A 23,070-nucleotide genomic window follows, 5' to 3' on the forward strand; every position below is an offset into this window, starting at 1 on the left:
TTAAATTATAAAACTTCTGTATCTTTACTCCTCGAGTCCTCTTGGACAGTTGGACTCATAATGCAATGTGAAAATTATAAATCCCTCTGCTCTAGTAGCCTAGTTCGCCTCTGTAGAGGCAGAAACAGACTAAAATTCAACGCTATAGACTACTATGGTAAGCCGAAAATGTGCGAATGCCATTCTGCGACAAAATTAATACTTATTCAACGTTAAATTTGATATTTATTTATTTATATTAAAATATGTTTTATTGTTGTATAAATAACGAAAAATGTTATACCTACAAGAGAAGTGCAGTTTTTGCTTTCGATGTGGATTAGGCCTACAGGGGACACCTCAATAAAATGCACCACGTGTAATACCTCATGCTTTTAAATAATTTAGAAAGTGTGATATAATGTCGTTTAATAAGCATAGGTGGTGTGGAAACTTACTCGACGCTGCAGTAATCCTATACCTACATCGAGTACACTAAAGTAATATAGATAACAATAACCATTAACCAATAATAATAAGATAAAAAACTGTACCTATAACATAAGACCGTGGAAGAGATTAAAGAAATATATTTTTGAAGCTATTCAGATCACAGGTGGCTTTAGCGCAAATTTACGAAATCTCAGAGACTGGAGAAATATTCGGACGCTTCCCTTCATGACAAAATCGCATTTAAAAATTATTTTTTTCTAAACATCACTGCGGCAGGCACCATTTTAAGACGCGTAGGTATGTAAAAAATTGAAAAACAATTATTTTATGATAAATGATTCCTATTATAATAGTATATTCAATAAATTATAATCAATATACCTACTTCAATAACCAATTATAAACAAGGAGAGTGGAGACAATATCAATGCGCTCACATTCATAGACAGTCTTTCATCCTGTCAAAGATAAAGATAAAATGTCGTTATCCTGTGTTCAAAGTTATTTCGTCAACCGATAATATAATAATATTATGACTATAGTTACACAAATAAGTAATAACTACGTATCTATGACCTGTTCTGTTCAACACATTAAATAAGCTAAAGATTATTTCATAATATCATGTTATAGCTTGGAACATAATAGCGAAGTTTTATTCCTCAATATACAATAATATAATATAGCCATATAGGTATAGGTATTATAGTACAACATTTTTGTATTTATTGATAATTTTTAGTTCAAAATAATCAAAATATATAATGGAAAGTCTTTTTTCTTTTGGTAGGTGCACATTTTAAACTGAGGGGGGGGGGGGTACACAAGTCCCCTCAGTATATCCCTAGTTGCGTCAATGGAGATGAGGAGAATAATAAATAATATAATATTTTATGAAAAAATTTAAAAATAAAATTTGGCGGCTAGTGATAAATATATAGTGATAATATGATTTGTTATTTATTCCAAGTCGAACGGAAATATAATTATTTTATGATGATAATACACGGATTTACCTGATAACTGTTTATTTTCTAGTGATATAAAAGTATTTTTTTACTGTCTGGTAGCATTGAAATATTATTATCAATCGACAATCAGCAATCGTCGTCTAAAAGTTTATACCTTGATAAAAAATAAATGTTAACTTGAAATGAAACTACGACATGCTAAATTGCTAAGTGCTAACAACTAGTGTGTTATTATTCAACGTTTTTCAACCAATAACCCTAGTCAAATTAACATTTGACATATTTTTATTGAGGAGTTTACATTTTGCTCTACAATGATTTAAGAATCTGTACCCTCAAAACATTTCAATGCCAGGAAGTATGACATTTTATTTGTATTCGTTTTTTTTTTCCTTTTTATGTACTTTTTTGTTCGATTGATTAGCTAGATTGAACTATGACATGTTTTGTTTCATTCAATACATTCGATGGTTCTTTTAAAAATATTTTTTTTATTGGGATTCAATATCTGTTTTTCTAAATACCAATTTAATTAAATAGTAATTTATGATTAATTGTTACATAATTCAAAATTAATGAAAATGAATATTTTTTGTTCACTCTTTATGATCATATTTTTTTTAATCTTCAACGTTTTGAATGTTTATTGTTTAGAAATTTAAAATCTTTATAAACAACATATTATAATGATCTCAAGAAGTCTAAAAGGTAAGGATATTTTTAGGATATAATTGTTTTTAAATATTCTTTTTACAGTATATTTTTAATTTTAAAACCATAAGCATATAATGCAAAATATAATAATATGTGTGTATACATGGTACATATAATATAAATAATTTTATATTTAAATAGTTAACATATTTTGTAATTTTTTTTGTCTCAAATATTGAATATAAATTAGGTATACTTATAATATATTAATGTACCTATTATATTTTGTATAGTGTGCATTATCCATTCCTTTCTTATATACCTACACTTTTATTTACACGGTCATATCTTGTCAATTTTTGTGCACCATATCAATTGTTTTTATTACAACTACCTATTAATTTAGGTAGAATATATATTTTTGTAATGTTTTGTATGTTAAGTATAAAAAAATGTTAGATTAACTAAATTATAAATTGATTAGTGATCATTGTGAATTGAACATCCTGTATGTTTATCAATAACTTGATAATTATTTTATGACATCCTCTGTTTATTACAATACATTTGTCTGTTTTAGATGATAACATGTTACCCATTCCAAATAACACAGATGTTGTTTGTTACTTTGTAACGAAACATTCTTGGAGGGGCAAGTATGTAACAATAGTAATTCAATATTTATTTATTCCACTTAAAATATTCTATCTTTTTCAGATATAAAAGAATATTTAGTGTTGGTACTCATGGTATTACAACATATAATCCAAATAGCTTAGAAATAACCAATCGATACTCATATAACCAAATAATATCTATACAAGTAGATCCACAAAATGCAGGTGGTTTTGTGTTATCTGTTCGAGACAAAAATAAACTTGATAAATTTAAATTTTCAACTGATTTTCGTTCAAATTTATTAACTGATGCTCTCAAGTTTAGACATCAATTTTCTGAACGTGGTCAAGAAGAAATATATGTAAGCTATAAAATAATTATAGTCTCTTTTATTGTATACAAATTTAGATTTTTTAGTTGACACTGTTAAATTATTATAGAATTATGAAGCTCTAAAGTATCATTGGTCTGATACTCGACTTCCAGTAACTATAAATGTCACTCCTATTTCTATTGATCAATTAGATACTGCAACTGCTCAAGTTCTTGCTAGTTATCGATACAAGGACATAGAAGCTATTCAGCATGTTGAAGATATCCCAGGTGGTTTTGTTATTATATCACGGCCTTATGGAAGAATGGTAAAAATACAAACATTTTGATTTAAGTATTTATTTATTAATAAGGCATAATTGTTTAGCATTTATTCATCAGCTCAAATAGAGAAGAAATATTTCAAAAAGTCAAGGAAAGAGCTATGATATACTTGCAAATACCTATAGAATTTTTTCGACACAGTATAACACATGACGATTTTTTGACCAAAAGACTAGGGCGATATAGTTCAGATGAACATGTTACATCTGTCTGCGAGTTTCAAGTAAAAAAAATTGGTGTTCCTAGACATCAAGAATGTCCACAACGGAGATTACTATGCTTAAGTGAAGTTTGTTTACTGGAGAGAGATCCTCAAACATATACGGTTGTCACATTAAGACCATTGTCATCTGTGTTTGCATTAATACGAGATCCAGTTGATGCACAACAGTTCTGTATCGAGTATGCAGATTCATCATGTCGTTCATATACTGCTACCAATAGGTACTTAGTACACTAAACTCACCTAATAAATGTTTTACAGATTAATAATAATTATTACATTTATAGAGATTCCCTCCTGGCTACTTTATTAGATAGTGTAAGGTCATCTGGAAATCATCATATACATGTTAAACTTTCTCCTACTCCTCGAGATAAAAGGCTTATACCTTTTAATGTATCACCTGATCAAGAGGTAAGGTGGTTAATTCAATTTTTTAAGTATTGTTTGTTATAAAATTTATTTTATTTTATTGTTTAGATTGAATCTAACCATTTAAAGTGTATTAAAGAACCTCCACCGAGAAAGTCATTTGCTGAAGTTTTAGATAGATTTAATGCTAATATTGAGTACAGTGGCTTAATTCATTCTGTTTCTGAAGATGTAAGTTATAAAATTATATATACAAATAAGAACAATGTTTTAAATTAGGTAATACTTATTTACTATTATTTCTCAAAATTAATTTTTATATCATAAAAGACGAATAATATTAACTTATTATTTTAAGAAAATATTGCATAAAATTATGCAGTTAGTATTTGTTTATTTTATTGATATGACATTACTATAATTAGTATTTACAATCATTTCTGATTTTAAGAAGTCTTTAAATTTAATTATTGGGTTCATAAACAATGTAATGAAAACTGAGCTTTTAATTGCTACCTACCTATCAAAATTTCTTTAAAAGTGTTTATTTTATTCAACAAATAAATTTTCCATAAGAAAGAAAAAAAACAAATAAATTGATAGTGACTTAATATAATAAAATGTAATTTTGGGTCTTTGAGACTACAAAATTATATGTTTTATTGCTATATTCATATTATATAATAAAAGATTACTAGCTTGCTTTAATGGATTAAGCTTTAAGTATACTGTATTATAATTAGGTTTTTATTTATCTAGTTAATTTATTAATTATAAGTTAATGATGTGATGCTAAATAATTATTGTATTTAGTTATTAATTTAATTGAATTCAAAAGATTATTAGTATATTATTATTTCAAAAAGAAATAATTATATTCCTATTATCTAACATTGAATTTAAACGTGAATTTTCTTAATTTATAGAAACTATTTACTGAAAATAAAGAAAAATTGATTGTCATGGCTCTTACGTCAATTATTGCTCATCAAGGTGATCAGAATGAGATTGCTGTTCATGAACTAGAGGCACAATTTCATGCTTTAAGAAGATTATTTGCTACTAAAGCAGGCTTTTCTACTTTTATCATGTTACCAGAGTATGTAGTTTAAAAATATTTTTCTTGAATGCAAGCTGTATTTATATTATTATTATCATTCTAATATGTAATAGGTATTAAAATATTTACTTACACTTTTTATCTTCTACAATCAGCATTCAACATTGCATTATACAATAACAACTTAATTTGGATCAGTGGCACTACCAGTGGAAAGGGGGGGGGGGGTTGTGTTGTGTTATAACCCTTCCTCCCCCAACCAAAATTATTTTCTAGTAGCGCCACTGACTGGGATCTACTAATGATAATACACAAATAGCCATATGTTCTTAGGGTGTAATTGTAGATTAATGCATATAATATGCAGCTGATGGTTCATAGGCTGTATACATATTTATATATTTATAAACACCCTTATAGTAAATATAATGAAATACAACACATGATATGAATTATAAAGTAAAAACTAGACATTTAAGATAAGTAAAGAAGAAAAGAATAAACAAAATAAGAATATAATAATAATGAAATAACAAGTAACAAATATAAGTATATAATATATATATATATACATCTGTAATATTTTGGTCTAATTGTGAGTTGGTCAAATTATTGATATTTACTTTACATGTAGCTAATAATAAGTGTTGGATTGAGAGAAATATTTTGAACCAGTTGTTTCTCGTGGAATATAAAATTTAAAATTTATATTATTAATTTTTAAATGCTTATTCAAAATACATTACTATTTGTTGAGAAAATAATATCTAATCATAACATTTATCTGGTAATTAAAATTTTTGCTCAATGATAACAAACTTTGACCGTTTTATTTTTATGCTGCATCTGAAATAAAAATATGCGTAGGCCTATGATAGTAAAAAAGTATAATATCTTGTTTACATATTTATGCTACCTGATGATAAAATGCTACACAATTAAAAATTTTAAAATCATGAATGGTAACTACTGCTGCAGATAATATCAATTGGCGTAATTTAGTATAGTTATCCTATTGATGTTATTCGCACATTATTTTTCAATGTACTGTAATTCAGTCAACGTTACCTATAAACAGTTATAAAACTTATCTTTCATCTATGTTACCTACAAATATTATTTTATATGTATGCAAGTTGTATGTTGATAATTCTATTATTAACAAATTGGCGACAATAAAAAAGTCTTTTTTTTCTTACGCACATGTAAACATGACGTATACTAATATGACCAGCCGTGAATGTGTTAACTATAGTCTATTATATATAATTTAAAATTTTTCCTGATTCGTAGTAGTCAGTTTTACAGATAGAAAATAACAATTTTTAAGTTGAATAAAAAGCCTTTTTTCACTCTTAAAATTGTAGACAAATATCATTGTATTTGTTATAGAAAGCATACAAAACAACTACTAATGTATCAAAGTCTATAAATATTTATTACAAAAATAAAAATAATTATTTTTCTAGACTTAAAGACAAACTTGGAAGAAAAGTGACTCGAGCATTAAAAAGGGATCATGAAGCTATAACTCATGCTGCTTTAGATATGATATGTACTCTCATGCAACCTATGCATCGTGACAGTGATATACGGCAAGAGCAGCTCAATAAAGCATCCCTTTTGGCTACTTCTAGTTTTTTAGAATCATTGCTCGATATGTGGGTGGAACATATAGTAAGTTTCATATCTTTACAGTCTAAGTAAAAGAACTAAATTTAACATAACTTACTTTTTTTTTCTAAGAAACGTGGAACAGGTGCGTTAGTGGTATCTGCTATGTTGGATATTCTTACTTTTGCACTTTGTGTTCCCTATAGTGAAACAACTGATGGTACACATTTTGATACATTATTAGCATTGGTGGCAAAACGGGGAAGATATTTATTTCAACTTTTTCAGGTAAATAATTTCTTATTTTTAGTTTTTAGTTTTTGTTAGTATCCAAACAGTGCCTCTGCTTTGATTTTCAAGAATAAAATAACTTTTTAATAGGCATAATAATATGTGTACTGTATCTGAAATATTTATCTATTATTTTTTAAATATTATAAATATAAATATTATTTTATCAATTTTAAAAATGAACTATATAATGTGTCCCATTAAGAAGTGACCGGCCAGCGCCATATGATAGTATACCTTAAGTTATGAAAAAACCCCTTGAAAGCGGAAGAAAAAATTTCTAATTTAAATCTCAAAAATCCTTTTTGAATCATACAGTCTACTCTTTATAATATTACATATGTGCATGAATCAACATGCATACGTTCTGAGGTATTCTTGAAATTGGCAATAACAATGGACGACGCAATAGCAATTAGAAATATCACGGTGCGGTGGTCGTAAGTCCATCTCAATTATAATGACATATATATATATATATAAGCAGCGATCATTTTTCAATGTTTGCTGAAGAAACGACTACTCGATAGCAAATAAAAATCAGTAATGAACATCATTGCTTCTTTCTAGTTATTTCTGTAGAATAATGAAATAAAAATCCTATCAAAAATGCTACATTTTTATTTTCCTTTGTTTATGTTAAAAATAGTTTGTATATTAATGGTTTTATTGTGTATGTTAATGAGAGCATAATAATTAGAAATTAAAAAAAAATTTATGATAAAATGTTGAAAAGTCGTACATCAGCAAATATGCGGTTCGTTTTGTTTAAAAAAAAAGTTGAATTACCCATAACTAAAAAAATAAAAAGTTAGACCCATCCTTTAAAGGAGTTTTTTTTCATAACTTAAGTACACTATCATATTATGCCGGCCAGTCACTTACTGTGCTTGAGCCATCATAGGCGTTTATTCAAATAAATAAATAACTAATTTAAATTGTTGAATTTTATTTTGTAGCATCCATCATTAACTGTGGTAAAGGGTGCAGGATTAGTTATGAGAGCAATAATAGAAGAAGGTGATGCTGAAATATCTGGAAGAATGCAAGAATTAGCATTAGCTGAAGCAGCATTACCTAGTCATTTACTAACAGCATTATTTACTCGTGATGATAATAGACGTATGCTCGTACATAGACAGCTTTCTAGGCACTTGGTTGGATTGTGGGTCACTAATAATACTATTGCTATGGATTTATTAACCCGATTAATGGTAAATTTGATATGATGCCCAAATACTTTTTAGGAAAATTATTAATATTTAATATTTATTTATTTAGCCATCCGGGTTAATTCGGTTTTTGGAATCAAACGAGTCTGTAGAAATGGATGAAAATGAGGATCATTTAATTACTAGAGATAATCTAAAACTTGCTCAAGATCATGCAGCGAAAAATCAACGAAATCCACACTTGGCAGCGTTAGAAAGAAAACTTCGCACATTAGAGAAAGAAGTAGAAATTGCTTTGGGTCACTGGGGAGCATCATTAGGCTTAGAAAGAAAAGAAGACAAATTACAAGTCCGTCCAATCGTATTAAGAAGACGCAGAGAAAGAATTAAAAGTCAAGCAAATTGGAAATTATTTTATTACAAGTTCAATAAAAACCACACTTCTCCTAGTCTGTTATGGAATCATCAGGTACTTTTTTAGTTATTGTATACATTATTATGAATTATACTCTTGTTTCAGATATAAGGTAGTTATGTAAGAATAATTTTTAAAAAAATACGTGATTAATTTAAGATGAAATGAAATTAATAACGAATCCAAGTCTTATATTTGGCTTATCAGTCTCTAAAATTGAACCAATCTACTGTTGTTCCCTAGAAGTAATTATGTCTCCCAAAATGTTTTAATATTAATACATCTAACCAACTTACATGCCAAAATAAGACATTCAGCAGACAATTCCGATAACCAAGGTATCAGCTCTATAGACAAAAATCCTGTAACTGCTTCTGAGAGCTTACAAACTCATCTCAATTTGTTGTCTGAACTCTGAATATTATACTAATCATAATTAAAATAAATAAGTTCATATGTTACTGTTTTTCTCCTAGAATCTCTCAATACATTCCTACTTCTGTCTCATTCAGGGATATATTTAGGATTAAACACTTGTCTAGTCTGAAATAATCACATCAATATTAAGAGATTTTCTTTTAATTCTCATTTTCATAGGCTACGTAGTACATACTCTCACTTTCAAATAATGACCATACCAAACTATTAGTCAAAACCCTTGTGTATACAACGTAACTGAAAATTCTATGGACATAATATATACTATATAGTGTTTAATTATATGGTATTGCTCAAATCCTCATCACAAATTAAAATATTGTACTCAGGAAAACTAATAACATTCTTTTTTAAATGCTTCCGTAATAGTTAAAAATTACTACAACCTATTAATAAACAGTTTTTACATCAAACTTGGTATAAATCTTGTAACCTCTGGCATTGCCCTAAGTGAATTTAGTGTTGAAAACAACTCAAGTCTAGTGTCATTAAGAGGACATTGAATCCGAATATTTGTTATTTGTGCTAATAACGTACAAAGTATATAGCAATTTTGTGTTGTTAGCTTTAATATTAAAGTGAAGTGACCTATTATCAAACTTAAAAGTAGAAATTTTATCTAGAATGTCTCAAAGGCTTTTAACTATATTTAAATTTTAATATGAGTTATAACTTATGTAACTTACTAACTATGTAAAATATTACAATTTTAAAATGCCTTTAAATGACTTCTAAGTTTAAATATTATAGTTAATAATATATATGATAATAGGTAAATTCACTCATGTTATAGTTAACAACTCTAAATTGGTTCTGCAGAACGTATATTTGCTGTATTTTACATGTATGTATACTTGTATGATGGAGACAACACAGCAGGATCCTACTCAGTGTGTCTTCATATTCACGCGAGCTTTTATTCCATAACATCTTTTTGTGCTAATATTTATAGATTATTATTTTTCAATATAATATAAAAACTATATTTTTATTTTTTGATGATAGACCCGAGAAGAACTCCATGATGCTTTGAAAAAAGAAATACAAGCATTTAATTCAGATCGCCAACTTACTACAAATAGTTTAATTGCTTGGAATCATGATGAATTTGAGGTCCAATACCCTAGTTTACAAGATGAAGTTTGTATTGATGGTTACTACTTGAGATTACTTTTAGATGGAAGTATAGATTTTGCAATAAAAAATCCGTAAGACGTAAAAAAATGTATGTCATATCCAAGTTTTATTAATGTTTAATTATTTGCAGATTCCGATTTTTTTATGATTTATACCATCGATTTTTATTAGCTTTAAAAATAGAAATGAAATGTTTGTGTCTTCAAGCAATGACTGTGATTTATGGACAATATTTTGAGGAAATAGGACCTTTTACGGATACAAAATATATTCTAGTAAAATTAGAAAAGGCGAGTCAACTTTTAATAAATAATAATTATAATTAATTCAAAATTTTATTTTTATTCCTAATGATATCTGTATGTGGGTTGGATATTTGCTTTTCTCCGAGAGAATATAAAAATACTTTTACTTTATTAAAGAATTTAGAAATTATCAAACCTATTAAATAATATAATTATCAGTATGTGGCTTGGCGCGGTGTGGTAGCTGCAATCAATCATGCAACATGATTGAGAGTACATACCGCCCGATGGCTTTAGTTTCCAGATGGGTGACAAAACGGGTTCTTAGAGGCAAAAACCTTGCTACACATACATGTGTTGCCTGCTAACCAATCCAATCCTACCAATCATAACCCCTACAATAGCTAATGGCTATAGTTGCCGCGGTCAAATCAATAAAAAAAAATTATCAAAAAATTTTATACAATTTCAATTGTAATTTATAATTTTTGTTTTAGACTGTTGAAAAACTTGAAAGAGACAGGTTGCTCTTATTCCTGAACAAACTTGTACTAAATAAACAGAATGTTAAGGATATAATTGAATCGAAAGGTGTAACTATTCTTGTCGATTTGCTAACATTGGCACATTTACATACAACAAGAGCTGTTGTTCCTACACAATCCAACTTGATAGAGGCTGGCCAAGATATGTTACTTGATAATGAAAAACAGTGGTATTATGGACTTGGAAATGGTGATAAATCCAATGGTCCCATTACTTTTCAAGAGGTATAAGCAATAACAAATTATCTTATATTTTGTATTAAATTATTTGTAATTTACTAGATGAAAGATTTATACAAAGAAGGTGTTTTAAAACCTATGTCAAAATGTTGGACTCCTGGACTAGAGGGATGGAAACCTCTTTTTAAGTTAAGTCAGTTCAAATGGACAGTACTGGCAAAAGATCAAAGTTATATGAATGAAAGTGATCTAGCCTCTCTTATACTTTCTATGTTGATAAAAATGTGTCAATATTATCCCAGCAGGTAATAATTTTGGATGATTCTTTCAAATATATAAAAAAAATTGATGTTAATTCTATAATTGTTTGTATATTAGAGATAATGATGGGGCGATTATTTGGCCGATTGCACGTATCAGGAGAGCTTTAACTGATTCTCTTCATCTGCCCCATGTGGTTCAACTTCTTTTAACATTTGATCCTATTCTTGTTGAAAAAGTTGCTTATTTACTGTGTGAAATTGCATCAGACAACCCAAATGCGGCTAAGTTGTACATGACTGGAGTGTTCTTCTTTTTGCTGATGTATACAGGTTCAAACATTTTGCCGATTGCTAAATTTTTAAGGCTTACCCATACTTGTCAAGCTTTTCGAAATGAAGAAGTAAGAATATTATTTAATTGTACATATAATTATATGTAAATATGTGATGTTTTTATAGTATAATATTAATTTAACATTTGATAGGTGCAAAGTGGAGAACTTATGCAAAGAAGTGTACTTGGACCTTTACTGCCAGAAGCAATGGTCTTTTATTTAGAAAACCATGGCCCTGAAAAATTTGCTCAAATATTTTTAGGAGAATTTGATACTCCAGAAGCTATTTGGAACGCTGAAATGAGACGAATGTTGATTGAAAAAATTGCATGTCATATTGCTGATTTTACACCCAAACTTCGTGGCAATAATAGAGCATACTACCAATATTGTGCTATACCAGTTGTGCGTTACCCACAGCTGCAATCAGAATTATTTTGTAATATATTCTATTTAAGGCATTTGTGTGATGTACAAAGATTTCCAGACTGGCCAATTAATGATCCAGTAGGATTATATTATTTGTATTTTTAAACTATAGATTGCTTGAATAAGCACAATAATGTATTTATTTTGTATTATATTTACTTTAGATAACACTTTTGAAAGATGTACTAGAAGCTTGGAAAAATGAAGTTGAAAAAAAACCACCTGTCATGTCTATAGATGATGCATATATGTCTTTAGGCTTAGAACGAGGACATCATTATGACGAAGCCACTACTAGAAAAGCCTATTATAAACTTGCCCAAGCTAATCACCCTGATAAAAACCCTAAAGGGCGGGTAAGTAGCATTGCTATTTTAAGTTTAAATTTACTTATTGTTAATTTGATTTAATTTAATTAATTATTACTTAAAATTAATAATTAGTATATATATATATATATATATATACATATATTGATGAGTTAGATCAAATTTGAAGTAATTACTTTAGGACAACAGACAATAGGACTCCTAACGTTCACATATGACATCATTCTTAGGTTAGAATTGATTAGAAGTGATGTAAAGATAAATTGGGAGAAAAATGCATAAAACGCACAAAGACATTTGAATTAACTGTTAGCGGTAATAGGACAGAATATCTAATTGTTAGCTAAAGTAATAGAAACCATTTCTAAAAGAAAACATTAAATTAAAAGTACAAAATAAAAATATTTGAAGATGATTATTACTCAGAAAAACGATGTGAAAACAGAGGTATTGTCGAGAGTAAAATCAGTGAATATAGTATACTATAGAGTATTGACTAATAAACATTCTCAAATTAAGGACTTTTTGCAAAAACCTTAAAATAAAGATGTACATGATATTAATACAATTATTCTGAATGGTTCAGAGATGTGGCCATCGAGACAAACCAAAGATAATCAATATTCGAGAAAAAATTTCCTAGTAAAATATATGGCCTGATATTTGATGTTACTCGTAAGGTAAAGAGGAGAAGTAATGATGAACATTAAACTCAATTCCAAACGCTCAATGTAGTTTAACAGATGCTTAAAAAAATTCTAATTTTGCAAGGCGTAAACAAGAATCTTAATTAAGTTGGTAATTGAAAGAGAAAAATCCTCTAGAGAAACTAAGGTTAAGGTAGGAAGACTATTTTAAGGAAGATATTATGGCAATGGAGCCTAACATCCAATGCAGCAAACAGGCTGAGAACAGGGATAGGTTAGGTTATCTAGAGGTAATGTCTTGAAGACCTAAACCTATGAGAAAAGAAGAAAATGATACTATATAGATGAATAATTATAATATATAATGTATATTTCAAATTAAAATGGTTTTTAGTTGACAGGTGTAACATTTTTTTTTTACTTACGTTATGCTTTATTTAAAATATTGATTTATGAATGACTAATCTGCGATTATCTTGTTGACTATATCATTGTTGGTATCTCAGTTATATTCATCTATTATTTAACATCAATATTTAAAACATTAATTGGTGTTTTCTGTATCAAGCTTTAAGCTCTAAAATTAAAAATTATTACTGTTATTAATTCTTATGTTGGGAAAAATATCAACATTTTTGATTAAAAAAAATAGTTGTATTTTAAATAAAAATCCAGGTTTTTAAAAACCATAAAAAGAATTTCAAGTAAGAAATTATTATATAATAATCACATTTTACCATACAAAATAATTGATAACTTGGTTTCATAAAGATCCTAAAAGAAATGTTAACTAACCATATAAAACAAGAATATTACTTAATATAATTACTTAATATTTTAAATCAATTTAGGTTAGGTTATTTTTTAGCTAGCTATGTTCAAACATTTTTTCATGAAAATATAATATATGAATAATAATATTATATATTAAGATTAATTTATATTTCCTAGGAAATATTTGTTGCGGCAAATAGGGCATATGATTTTCTTTGCAGTAGAAGTCTATGGGTACATGATGGTCCAAATCCTAATAATATTCTTTTGATACTTCAAACCCAAAGCATTTTATTCCACCGTTATTCTAAAGGTTTGTTTCATTATTGATATTGTATTAAAATATTAAATAGGTTAATAGATTATTTATTTATTTATTCACAGATCTTGAACCTTATAAGTATGCTGGATACAAACAATTAGTTCAGACCATCAGGTTAGAAGCAAGTGATGAACAGTTGTTTTCTAAAGGTAACATGTTACTTGCCGCTGCTAGTGAACTTACATACCATACAGTCAATTGTTCAGCATTGAATGCAGAGGAGCTCAATCGAGAACAAGGATTTATTGTTAGTGAAATATGGATTTTATGTGTTATAATTTTATAAATACAAATATGTTTAATTTTTTCAGACTTATTTAGGTATATATTAATATTTTAACCCAAACTACCAGGCTGAACATTTAAATAGTAATGTGTATTTGCTGTGTTATAAATACATATTGTAACATGGTAAAATAGATATATTATTAACTATCCCTATAAAATTCACTTACCAAAATTGACCACCAGAATCATATCAGTTTACATAAATATAGTATAACTTATTGCCCAAAATTATAAATTTGACAGATTGTGATTTAAATATTATCAAATAGAATATTTGTATACATTTAATTTTAAAAACTCAAATTTAAAATGTAATAAATGGTTAAAAATCTAGTAATAAGTAGAGCAAAGTATTCACCATTCAACTAAAAATGGGTTAATTTTAAAACTAGATATTAACATACAAATTAGTCAATATATTTTTTTTTATAAAATACTAAATTTAAATCTAAAAGAATATTATTATCTTTAACAAACAATTTAATATTTATTATAATACATTTTTATATTTGGTTTTAGGATTTACTTGGAGCTTACTCTAGATGTGTCTCTGTATTAAATAAATCATCAACACAGACAGAAATGTCAGTATCAGTTTGTACATACTGTACACTTTGTTTTAAAGTTGCATCTCAATTTCCTATGTGCCGAGATACATTCTCTCAAATGCCTCAGCTAGTAAACGATATCACTAGAATATTGTATTTCAAGGTATTTATATATATATTTATTGTTTATTGTAATAAACAGCTAAGTAACATTGTATAAAAATATACAATTATAACTCCCCGCTTATGTTCCTAGTAGAGTGACTTAATTTAGGTAATTCTGTTTTAATAATCTATATTCATTAGTCAATACTCATAATTCCTTTTATGGGTTCAATATCAAAAAACTGAACTGTATTTGTAGAACTTACCAAAATTACATTGTGATGCTGTGGATTGTATTTCTGCAATGGCGTCTGATTCAAATCTTCAAATAAGTTTTCTACAAAAAGGTGCGATCTGGCATTTATTAACATACATGTTCTCATATGATTATACATTAGAAGAATGTGGAGTTGAACGGTCAGAAGAGGCTAATAATCAAGTAAGATTAAAGACATACATTTTATTCTTATATTTATCAAAAATTAAAAAGTAAATGTTAATTTAATTTAATTTTTAGGAAGTGCTTAATAGATTATCTAAGTTATCAGTAAAAGCATGTGCTAGATTAGGTGGTTATTATGAAGGCGATTTATCTACTCCTGAAAACTTAGTGGCAAAATCTCTGTTCGAAAAATTACTGACTCCTTATGTTGCAGAACAGCTGTCAGAAGAGAATCCGCATCAAGTAATATTTTTCTTTAGTATTTTAATTAAATTAATTTACATTTTATACGTCATACTTTCAGTTGCTAAAAACACTTGGCAGCAATTGTGAAACACCTTACATGGTTTGGGATAATAGTACAAGAGCTGAACTAAGTGATTTTCTGGATACTATGTGCAATCAGAAAGAATCTGTTAACTTAGAAACAATTGGATTAACATTTTCTAGTCATAGAAATGAATTAATTGTTGGAAATATATTTATAAGAGTGTTTAATGAACAACCTCAATACACAATCAAAGTAAATACTAAATTTTAATTTATTTAATTTAAAGTATAAACTATCAATATTACCCTTTAGATTGACTTAAATTAATAATATATTTACAGAATCCTAAAGCATTCTTGTTGGATCTCTTAGAATACATAAAAGCCAATAATCCACTGAATAATATTTTAGATGAAAAACGGGTTACCAGTTTTATAATGGTGTTGAACGCACTTAATAATTTAATTTTAAACAATCCTGGTAAGTACCGTTTTCAATTAATTTGTATTTGGTGACATTCCTAAATCAATTTTGTATTTTATAGGTCTTGAAGTGAGTTGTATAGGTTACTTTGATTTACTCTTCAGTTTATTACGTGTTGAAACTATTCGAATAGTACAGCATTGTGCTCTGAACATAATTTTAACAGTGACTAAAAATAATGAATGTATCACAGATATTGCTAATTCTGGAGTAGTTATTTATGTTTTACTTTGTTTGTACTCAACACCATCAGACCAAATGATCATTCTAGATATTCTTATTACATTATCAACATCCTCAACAATTGTAAAAGATATACTTAATAAAGGAGGACATTTGTTTGCTGTTGATTTATTATGTAATGGTGATAATGAATCTGGTCTTAGAGATAAAAGTGCAATGTTTTTGAGCCGTTTGATGACTGAAAAATTAAGTGGTCCAAGATTGCGTTTAGCATTGGCACAGATTTTACCATTAGCAATTGTGGATACTATGAGGGATTTACCATCATCTACTGTTAGACTTTTAGATAATGATCAGGAAAATCCTGAACTTGTCTGGAATGAAAAATCAAGAACTCATATTTTTGGAAATGTGAACAAAATATCTAGAGAGTAAGAATACATTTTTTAACCTCATCTATAATATAGTATAATAATTATTTTTCACTTACTTTAGGCATTACATAGCACTTCGGCAAAATCCTAAAGGTGTTATCAAATTACCAGATACCAGTATAGTTTTATCATCACCTACAAATGAGACTGTTGTTGCTGGAGTCTATTTAAGATTATTTAATAACAACCCTGGTTGGAATGTTAGGAGACCAAAAGAATTTTTATCAGAACTTTTAGACACATGTATTAGTTCTATGACAAAAGAAAAGGTATTTTACTAAATAGTACTAATAGAATTATTTAAGTTGAGATACTTATTTAATATTGGTGGTTTTTGATGGAATTAAAACTAAAATTTGTTTTATTATTTCAGAATGATAAGTTAGAAATAATAACAACGTCTATTGTTAAATTATTAGAAGCACAACCTCATCTCAGTGACCAAGTTCCAGCATTAGGTCACATACCTCGTCTTTGTTTTCAATTATCATTGCTATCCAATCCTGATGTACCAAAATCGGTGCTTATGATATTGCATCAATTATCACTTAATGAGGTACCATATTATTTAAATATTATATCAATAGTTTAAAATTGTAATATTGGTCTAATTTTAACAATATTTTTTTTTTGCTTTATTATTTTATTTTTATTTATTAATTGAAGGTTTTATTTTCAAAATCCCACCAATTCTTGGAATTTCTGTTAGGACATTGTTAAATGACTGGGTACTGTAATTTATTAAAAATAATCAAACTAAGAGTTTGGCAATTTCTTTTAGTATAATACTCATCTAGGCAATATACAATGTCTAATCATAATATTTTACAAGTTCATTTTTGTTCTGATATGTACATTGTACATAATATACTAATATTTTGTAATTTACACAATAATTGTACATCTATTACATATTTATATTATAACTATTACTAGATATGTGTTGGATGCATATCTCAAACTGAGTGTATTGGTCCAATGAAAAAAGCAATGCAAGAAAATTCCAGTTTAATTTATGTCTCATCTGAAACACTCAGTCGAATGTTTGCAGCAAAAAAAGATTACCTTGTAAAACAGGTATAAAATATCAGTTATAATTTATAATAAAAGAAATTGGTAATTTCTGACAATTTGAAAATATTTTTAGGCGTTAGATACAGACTTAATATCATATTTAGTTGGATTGCTTGATGGTCGGTTAGATGGAGTCAATGGAAGTGCCAGAGCTAAAGCACAGATTGTGAAAGCATTGAAAACAATGTCTTCAAGTTTGTCATATGGTAGTTTAGTCCAAGCACAACTGGATAAGCTTCCTGCGTGGTCTGCTTACAAAGATCAAAATCATGATCTATTCATTTCAAGTGCACCTTCAATGCCTTATTTAATGGGTAAGTTATGATGGTATATTTGTATGCTCATTAGAAAATAGCAAGATTCATTTTGAATTGAAAAATGTTGTATAATTTTATTTTCAGGTGTGCAAAGTGTTGGTGGCTACTTAACGGAGGGCCGTTCAAACTCTACTACAAGTAATGTACCTCCACCGTTGATTAAAAAAGACTTTTCTCCATATTAGCAGAATTCAAAACTATAATTTCCCATGTTTGGTTTTAGAATGTATAAAGTTAGATTTTATTTAAATTATGAACAACTCAAAATATGTAGTATTAATATAATTACTATTTACTTTCATTCATATAATATTACTTATACTAATATATTTCACGTTAAGTAACTATACTATTATAAATATATATATTCTATATTATTATGCATAATCTTTTTAATATTATAATGGTTAACATGTTTAATGTTTAGTCAATAACCCAGTACAATAAATGTTTAGAATTAAATTTAAAAAAAAAACTGTGATAATTTTATTTTTATAATACCACAATAAATTAGTTTTATAAGGTTATTAAATATTCCACTGTTTTATTTTGTACTATTTTATTTAATGCAATACCATCTTTTACAATTTATATTATTTATACTTAAACTTATTGTGTTTTATATATTATGTGTAAATGTAATGTATTTGTTATTATGTAATACCTATACATTTTATAAATCATAATTCATAATACTGGTAATATCTATAGAGCCTATAAATCACAGCATTAATCTGAATAAATTATTTAATGTTATAAATACAAACAGTGTAAATTTAATATGTATATATAAAAACTAAAAACAATTTAATATTTATCTAATGATGTAACATTTACTTAAATATATTTTTACATATATGTTCAGTTCAAATAATTATATCTGTAAAGTAAATTTCTTTGATTTTGATGTTCTATCGCTGCACTTAGGTATGATCAAAAAACTAAAAAAACGCAAAGAACAATATCACACACAGATTTTATTGAATTTTCAAATTTAAAAAAAATTATTTATTTAAGAGTGACATGTGTTTAATCACTATATGCTTTAGCAGGCAGTTAGGCAGTCATTGATGTGAACCTTAAAAACCAAGAATCCACTCTGCTGTTTGGTAGGTGTTGAGTAGGTCCATATTTGTTTAATTATTGCTACATACAATAGACAAACTTGAAAAAAAGAAACAATGCATAAGTATTTTTAATTGGTAAGTACTTATAAATAGCTATAAGCAGTGGCGTCAATTGGGGGGGGGGGGCAACTGGGGCATTCCAAACAAACTTAAGTCGGCCCATTTACCGTGCCCCCTCCCCTGTTAACCTCTATGGCACTATGCTATAAGAATCTGAGTGAAAAAAATTTTGAGTCGGAAAAACAGTAAAAAATTGCCCTAGTGTAATAAAAACTGAAATGACGCCACTGGCTATAAGAACAACTTACTTATGTGAGATCCTGTGTTCAATTTTCAAGCTTTTTGACCAAGCCTAAATATATTCATCAACACTAAAAAAAATTTACTATTTAGATACTACTAACTAGGGCACGGATTTTAATGCAAAGAGCATCTTTTTATAGGTTGAAAACTAATAAAAATATTTTGAAAATTTTATGGTGTATAGAAAATGCAAATTTAAACATTCAGTGAAAATTTCATGTATATACGATCATATGTTTTAAAGTTACACCAAAAACTAAAATCGATTTTGCGTAAAAATTCCCTTTTTTCCTTAATATTTTTTTGTTTTTCCTGGCGATTTTGTAAACTATTAGGAAATTTTACTTTTGACCCCCCCAAAATATCAACTAGATTCACTTTTCTATCAGAAAAGATACTTTTAAAGAAAATTAATCATTTTTATTGTCCTAAAAGGTGATTACAGACAAAAAAAAAATTTTGAAAAGCGGGTAAGTGGATGTTGCTCTACTGTACAGTAGGTTACAAGTGGATCCGTGTTTAATGGATTGAATTAAACTTGAATTCAATTTTAAAAATATCATTGTAAAAGAAAAACTATTCTGAGCGGAGACGGTTTGTCAGTCTGGATATTTTATACCAGGTTAAGCGCCACGTCATTTTTCGGTGCATTGCCAAAAGCGCTACGTGTACCATTTTTGGTACACGTTTTGTTTTACGAACTAGTCCATTGAAATTTTAAAAATTAAGTAAAAAAAATTTCAAAAAAAAAAGCTGGATATGTGGATGTCGCTCTGCTGTACAGTAGGTTACAAGTGGGTCACTGTAATGGATGGTGTTAAATTTGAATTCAATGATATAATATCATCGTATAAGAAAAACGATTCTGAGCGAAAACGGTCAGTCAGCCTATGATTTTACCAAGTATATTTGATGATATTATTGTGAATAAAGTAATTTATATATAACCTATTTACGTGGAGCCTTGTTTTAAATTTTCAATCCTTAGCCATAAAAGTTAAAATTCAAAAATTTATAAATTTTTAACCACAAAATAATTAATAAATTATAAATTTGATAAATGTTGTCAAAATTTGAACTTTAAATGCTTATAAAAAAAAATTGTGCCATTGTATTTTTAATATTTTTTAACTTCTATTAGAACGATATATCAGGAACCTTATATTAAATTTTAACGCTTTTTTACCCAACAAAAAATTTTTTATCGATATTTATAGATAAAAAAACTAAATAAATTGAAAACTGACAATGTCCGTAAACAGCTCAAAAAGAGTCAAAATATTTTCAAAATTTTATGGTGTATAGAAAATGCTAATATAAACATTCAGTCAAAATTTCATGTCCCTACGGTCATTTGTTTTAGAGTTCCACCAAAAACCAAAATCGATTTTCTCGAAAACAGATTTTGCGTAAAAATTCCCGTTTTTCCTTAATTTTTCTTTTGTTTTTCACGTCGCTTGTGAAAACTACTGGGAAATATTTACTTTTGACCCCCCCATAGTACTAACTAGATTCACTTTCCTATCAGAAAAGTTACTGATGAAGAAAATCCAAGCACTTTTACTGTCCTAAAAGGTAATGACAGACACAAAAAAAAAAAAAATAAAAAAAAAAAAAACATCATTGTAAAATCAATACATTCATCGCTTCGCTCAGAATCTATAAAACAATAATGTATTTGTTTCTAATAATATTATAAACGTGCGTATACGACAACTAATAACTATCAAGCGAAAGACAATGATGCAATATTATTTGTTGACAAGTCTAAAAATATACTTTTTCTAAACAAACATATTTTACAATTAATAATACAAAATCATCATCAGTTATGAAACCGCACTCAACAAGTGGTCAAAAATAGTATTATTTACATTCACTATTCAACGATATTATCTAACCAACGAAATTATAATTTATTAATTATCGAATTATATTAATATCTGACATTCCCAGGGGGCTACGTGTACCATATTTGGTACACGATTGAAAATCATCAATTCCGATACAAAATCTTGTATAATCATAATAAACTAAAATGAAAATCAAACGTTTTCATAAAATTTTAGGTCCGTAGCAAATCAGGCATGTTGAGTTAATATTATTATTTTTATTTTTTCATTCGTTTCTATGGTGATATTATATTATTGAATTCAAGTTTAATACAATCCATTATACACTGATCCACTTCTAACGCACTGCACAGCAGAGCGACATCCACTTACCCGCTTTTTTTATTTGTATATAGAAATTAGGAAAATTTGTTCACATTTTATTTAAAAAAAAATATTTAATCAACTCGTTATGAATTATGCTTTTTGGTGATAAGAAAAATAGCTTAATTGTTGCAAAAAATTGCCAGGGTAAAATTAAAGAAGATTTTGATATTGATGATCTTAAACAAGTAGTTACTGAAGATGTAAATATTTAAATTTATATACTACAATTAACTTTCACTATACCTACGTTAATTTCCTTCAATGCGGCGCTTAAAAGCTTGTCAGAGAACAAAAATGATACAAGAACGATTTTCAAATGTATTAATACAATATACCTAAATATCGAAAGAGATGTAACTATAAGGAACAAATTCACTTTAGCTGCTCACCGCGTTTTTGGAATTTTTTTTTTCGAAATATACGTATTTCGACGAGTTAACAACGATGGAGCAAAAACCATTTGCGGAAACCATTATTTTAGAAGTTATTATAGCCATCCAAAGTTTGCGTTATTACGTTTATACGCTGCGCGCCACACTACTTTAATGTCACGCGCAGCGCCGATAATTAATTACAAATTTTTCTTATACGTATTTTAATTTCGATTTGTTGTGTAAAACCACCTTGGGTGGCAGGCCTTGGAATTAAACAAAGCTGTTAAAAAGCACATAATGTGCTAGCGTTGCCACTCGCTCGTTGCGCTGCACTCGGACAAAAAAATCAAAAATATCCCCCGATTTGCTGTGTAAAACCACCTTGGGTAGGCCTCGGAATTAAACAAAGTTGTTGTGGCCAGTCTGTTAAAGTCACATAAGTATATTATAGTGGCTCCCTCCGCGTGGCATTAAGTATATAGTGTTGCGCACATGCGTATTAAACCGAAAACTTTGGATGGCTACAACTTCAAAAATAATGGTTTTTGCACCATCGTTCCTTGACTCGTTGAAACACGTATATTTCGAAAAAAAATTCCAAAAATTTACCGAGTAGCTAAAGTGAGTTTATGCCGTAACTAATAGTCTTGGCACACAAACAATAATTATTGATACATTTAGAAAATTATCATAGAAAATTATTATTGATTTAATATTATTTTATATGATTGATATTAGGTACTTTTATGTAACTACATTTTGTATTTGAGTAAAAGTTG

General features: G+C 27.8%; 1 protein-coding gene across 2 annotated transcripts; it reads left to right on the top strand.

Annotated features, from left to right (window-relative positions):
• Positions 1-1,542: 1,542 nt before the first annotated feature.
• LOC132948756 (dnaJ homolog subfamily C member 13) lies at positions 1,543-19,010 on the top strand. Of its 2 annotated transcripts, XM_061019395.1 has the most exons (33): positions 1,543-1,761; positions 2,058-2,111; positions 2,638-2,713; positions 2,775-3,036; positions 3,116-3,316; positions 3,376-3,776; positions 3,843-3,969; positions 4,036-4,158; positions 4,854-5,026; positions 6,457-6,664; positions 6,734-6,889; positions 7,852-8,106; positions 8,174-8,533; positions 9,923-10,125; positions 10,185-10,344; positions 10,797-11,069; positions 11,127-11,329; positions 11,403-11,688; positions 11,773-12,129; positions 12,216-12,407; positions 13,979-14,114; positions 14,186-14,370; positions 14,931-15,122; positions 15,324-15,503; positions 15,582-15,749; positions 15,811-16,029; positions 16,119-16,257; positions 16,322-16,874; positions 16,939-17,146; positions 17,251-17,433; positions 17,814-17,954; positions 18,025-18,265; positions 18,353-19,010. In XM_061019395.1, exons 2-33 carry the CDS (start codon positions 2,090-2,092, stop codon positions 18,451-18,453), a joined length of 6,684 nt encoding a protein of 2,227 aa, XP_060875378.1. In that variant the 5' UTR covers positions 1,543-1,761; positions 2,058-2,089; the 3' UTR covers positions 18,454-19,010. The 2 variants fall into 2 exon arrangements, with proteins under 2 accessions (XP_060875378.1, XP_060875379.1); XM_061019396.1 differs by lacking the exon at positions 2,058-2,111.
• The last annotated feature ends 4,060 nt before the right edge of the window (positions 19,011-23,070 follow it).

The sequence above is a fragment of the Metopolophium dirhodum genome, chromosome 7, assembly GCF_019925205.1.
Source record: "Metopolophium dirhodum isolate CAU chromosome 7, ASM1992520v1, whole genome shotgun sequence".
In the NCBI taxonomy this organism is placed as follows: Eukaryota; Metazoa; Arthropoda; class Insecta; order Hemiptera; family Aphididae; genus Metopolophium; species Metopolophium dirhodum.

Bases quoted from the DNA above. Each gene is read 5' to 3' on its own strand.
- LOC132948756 (XM_061019395.1), top strand. From the start codon at position 2,090: ATGATCTCAAGAAGTCTAAAAG. The intron at 12,130-12,215 runs GTAGGATTATAT...TATTTACTTTAG, and splicing joins ACTGGCCAATTAATGATCCA to ATAACACTTTTGAAAGATGT. The intron at 16,875-16,938 runs GTAAGAATACAT...CACTTACTTTAG, and splicing joins GTGAACAAAATATCTAGAGA to GCATTACATAGCACTTCGGC.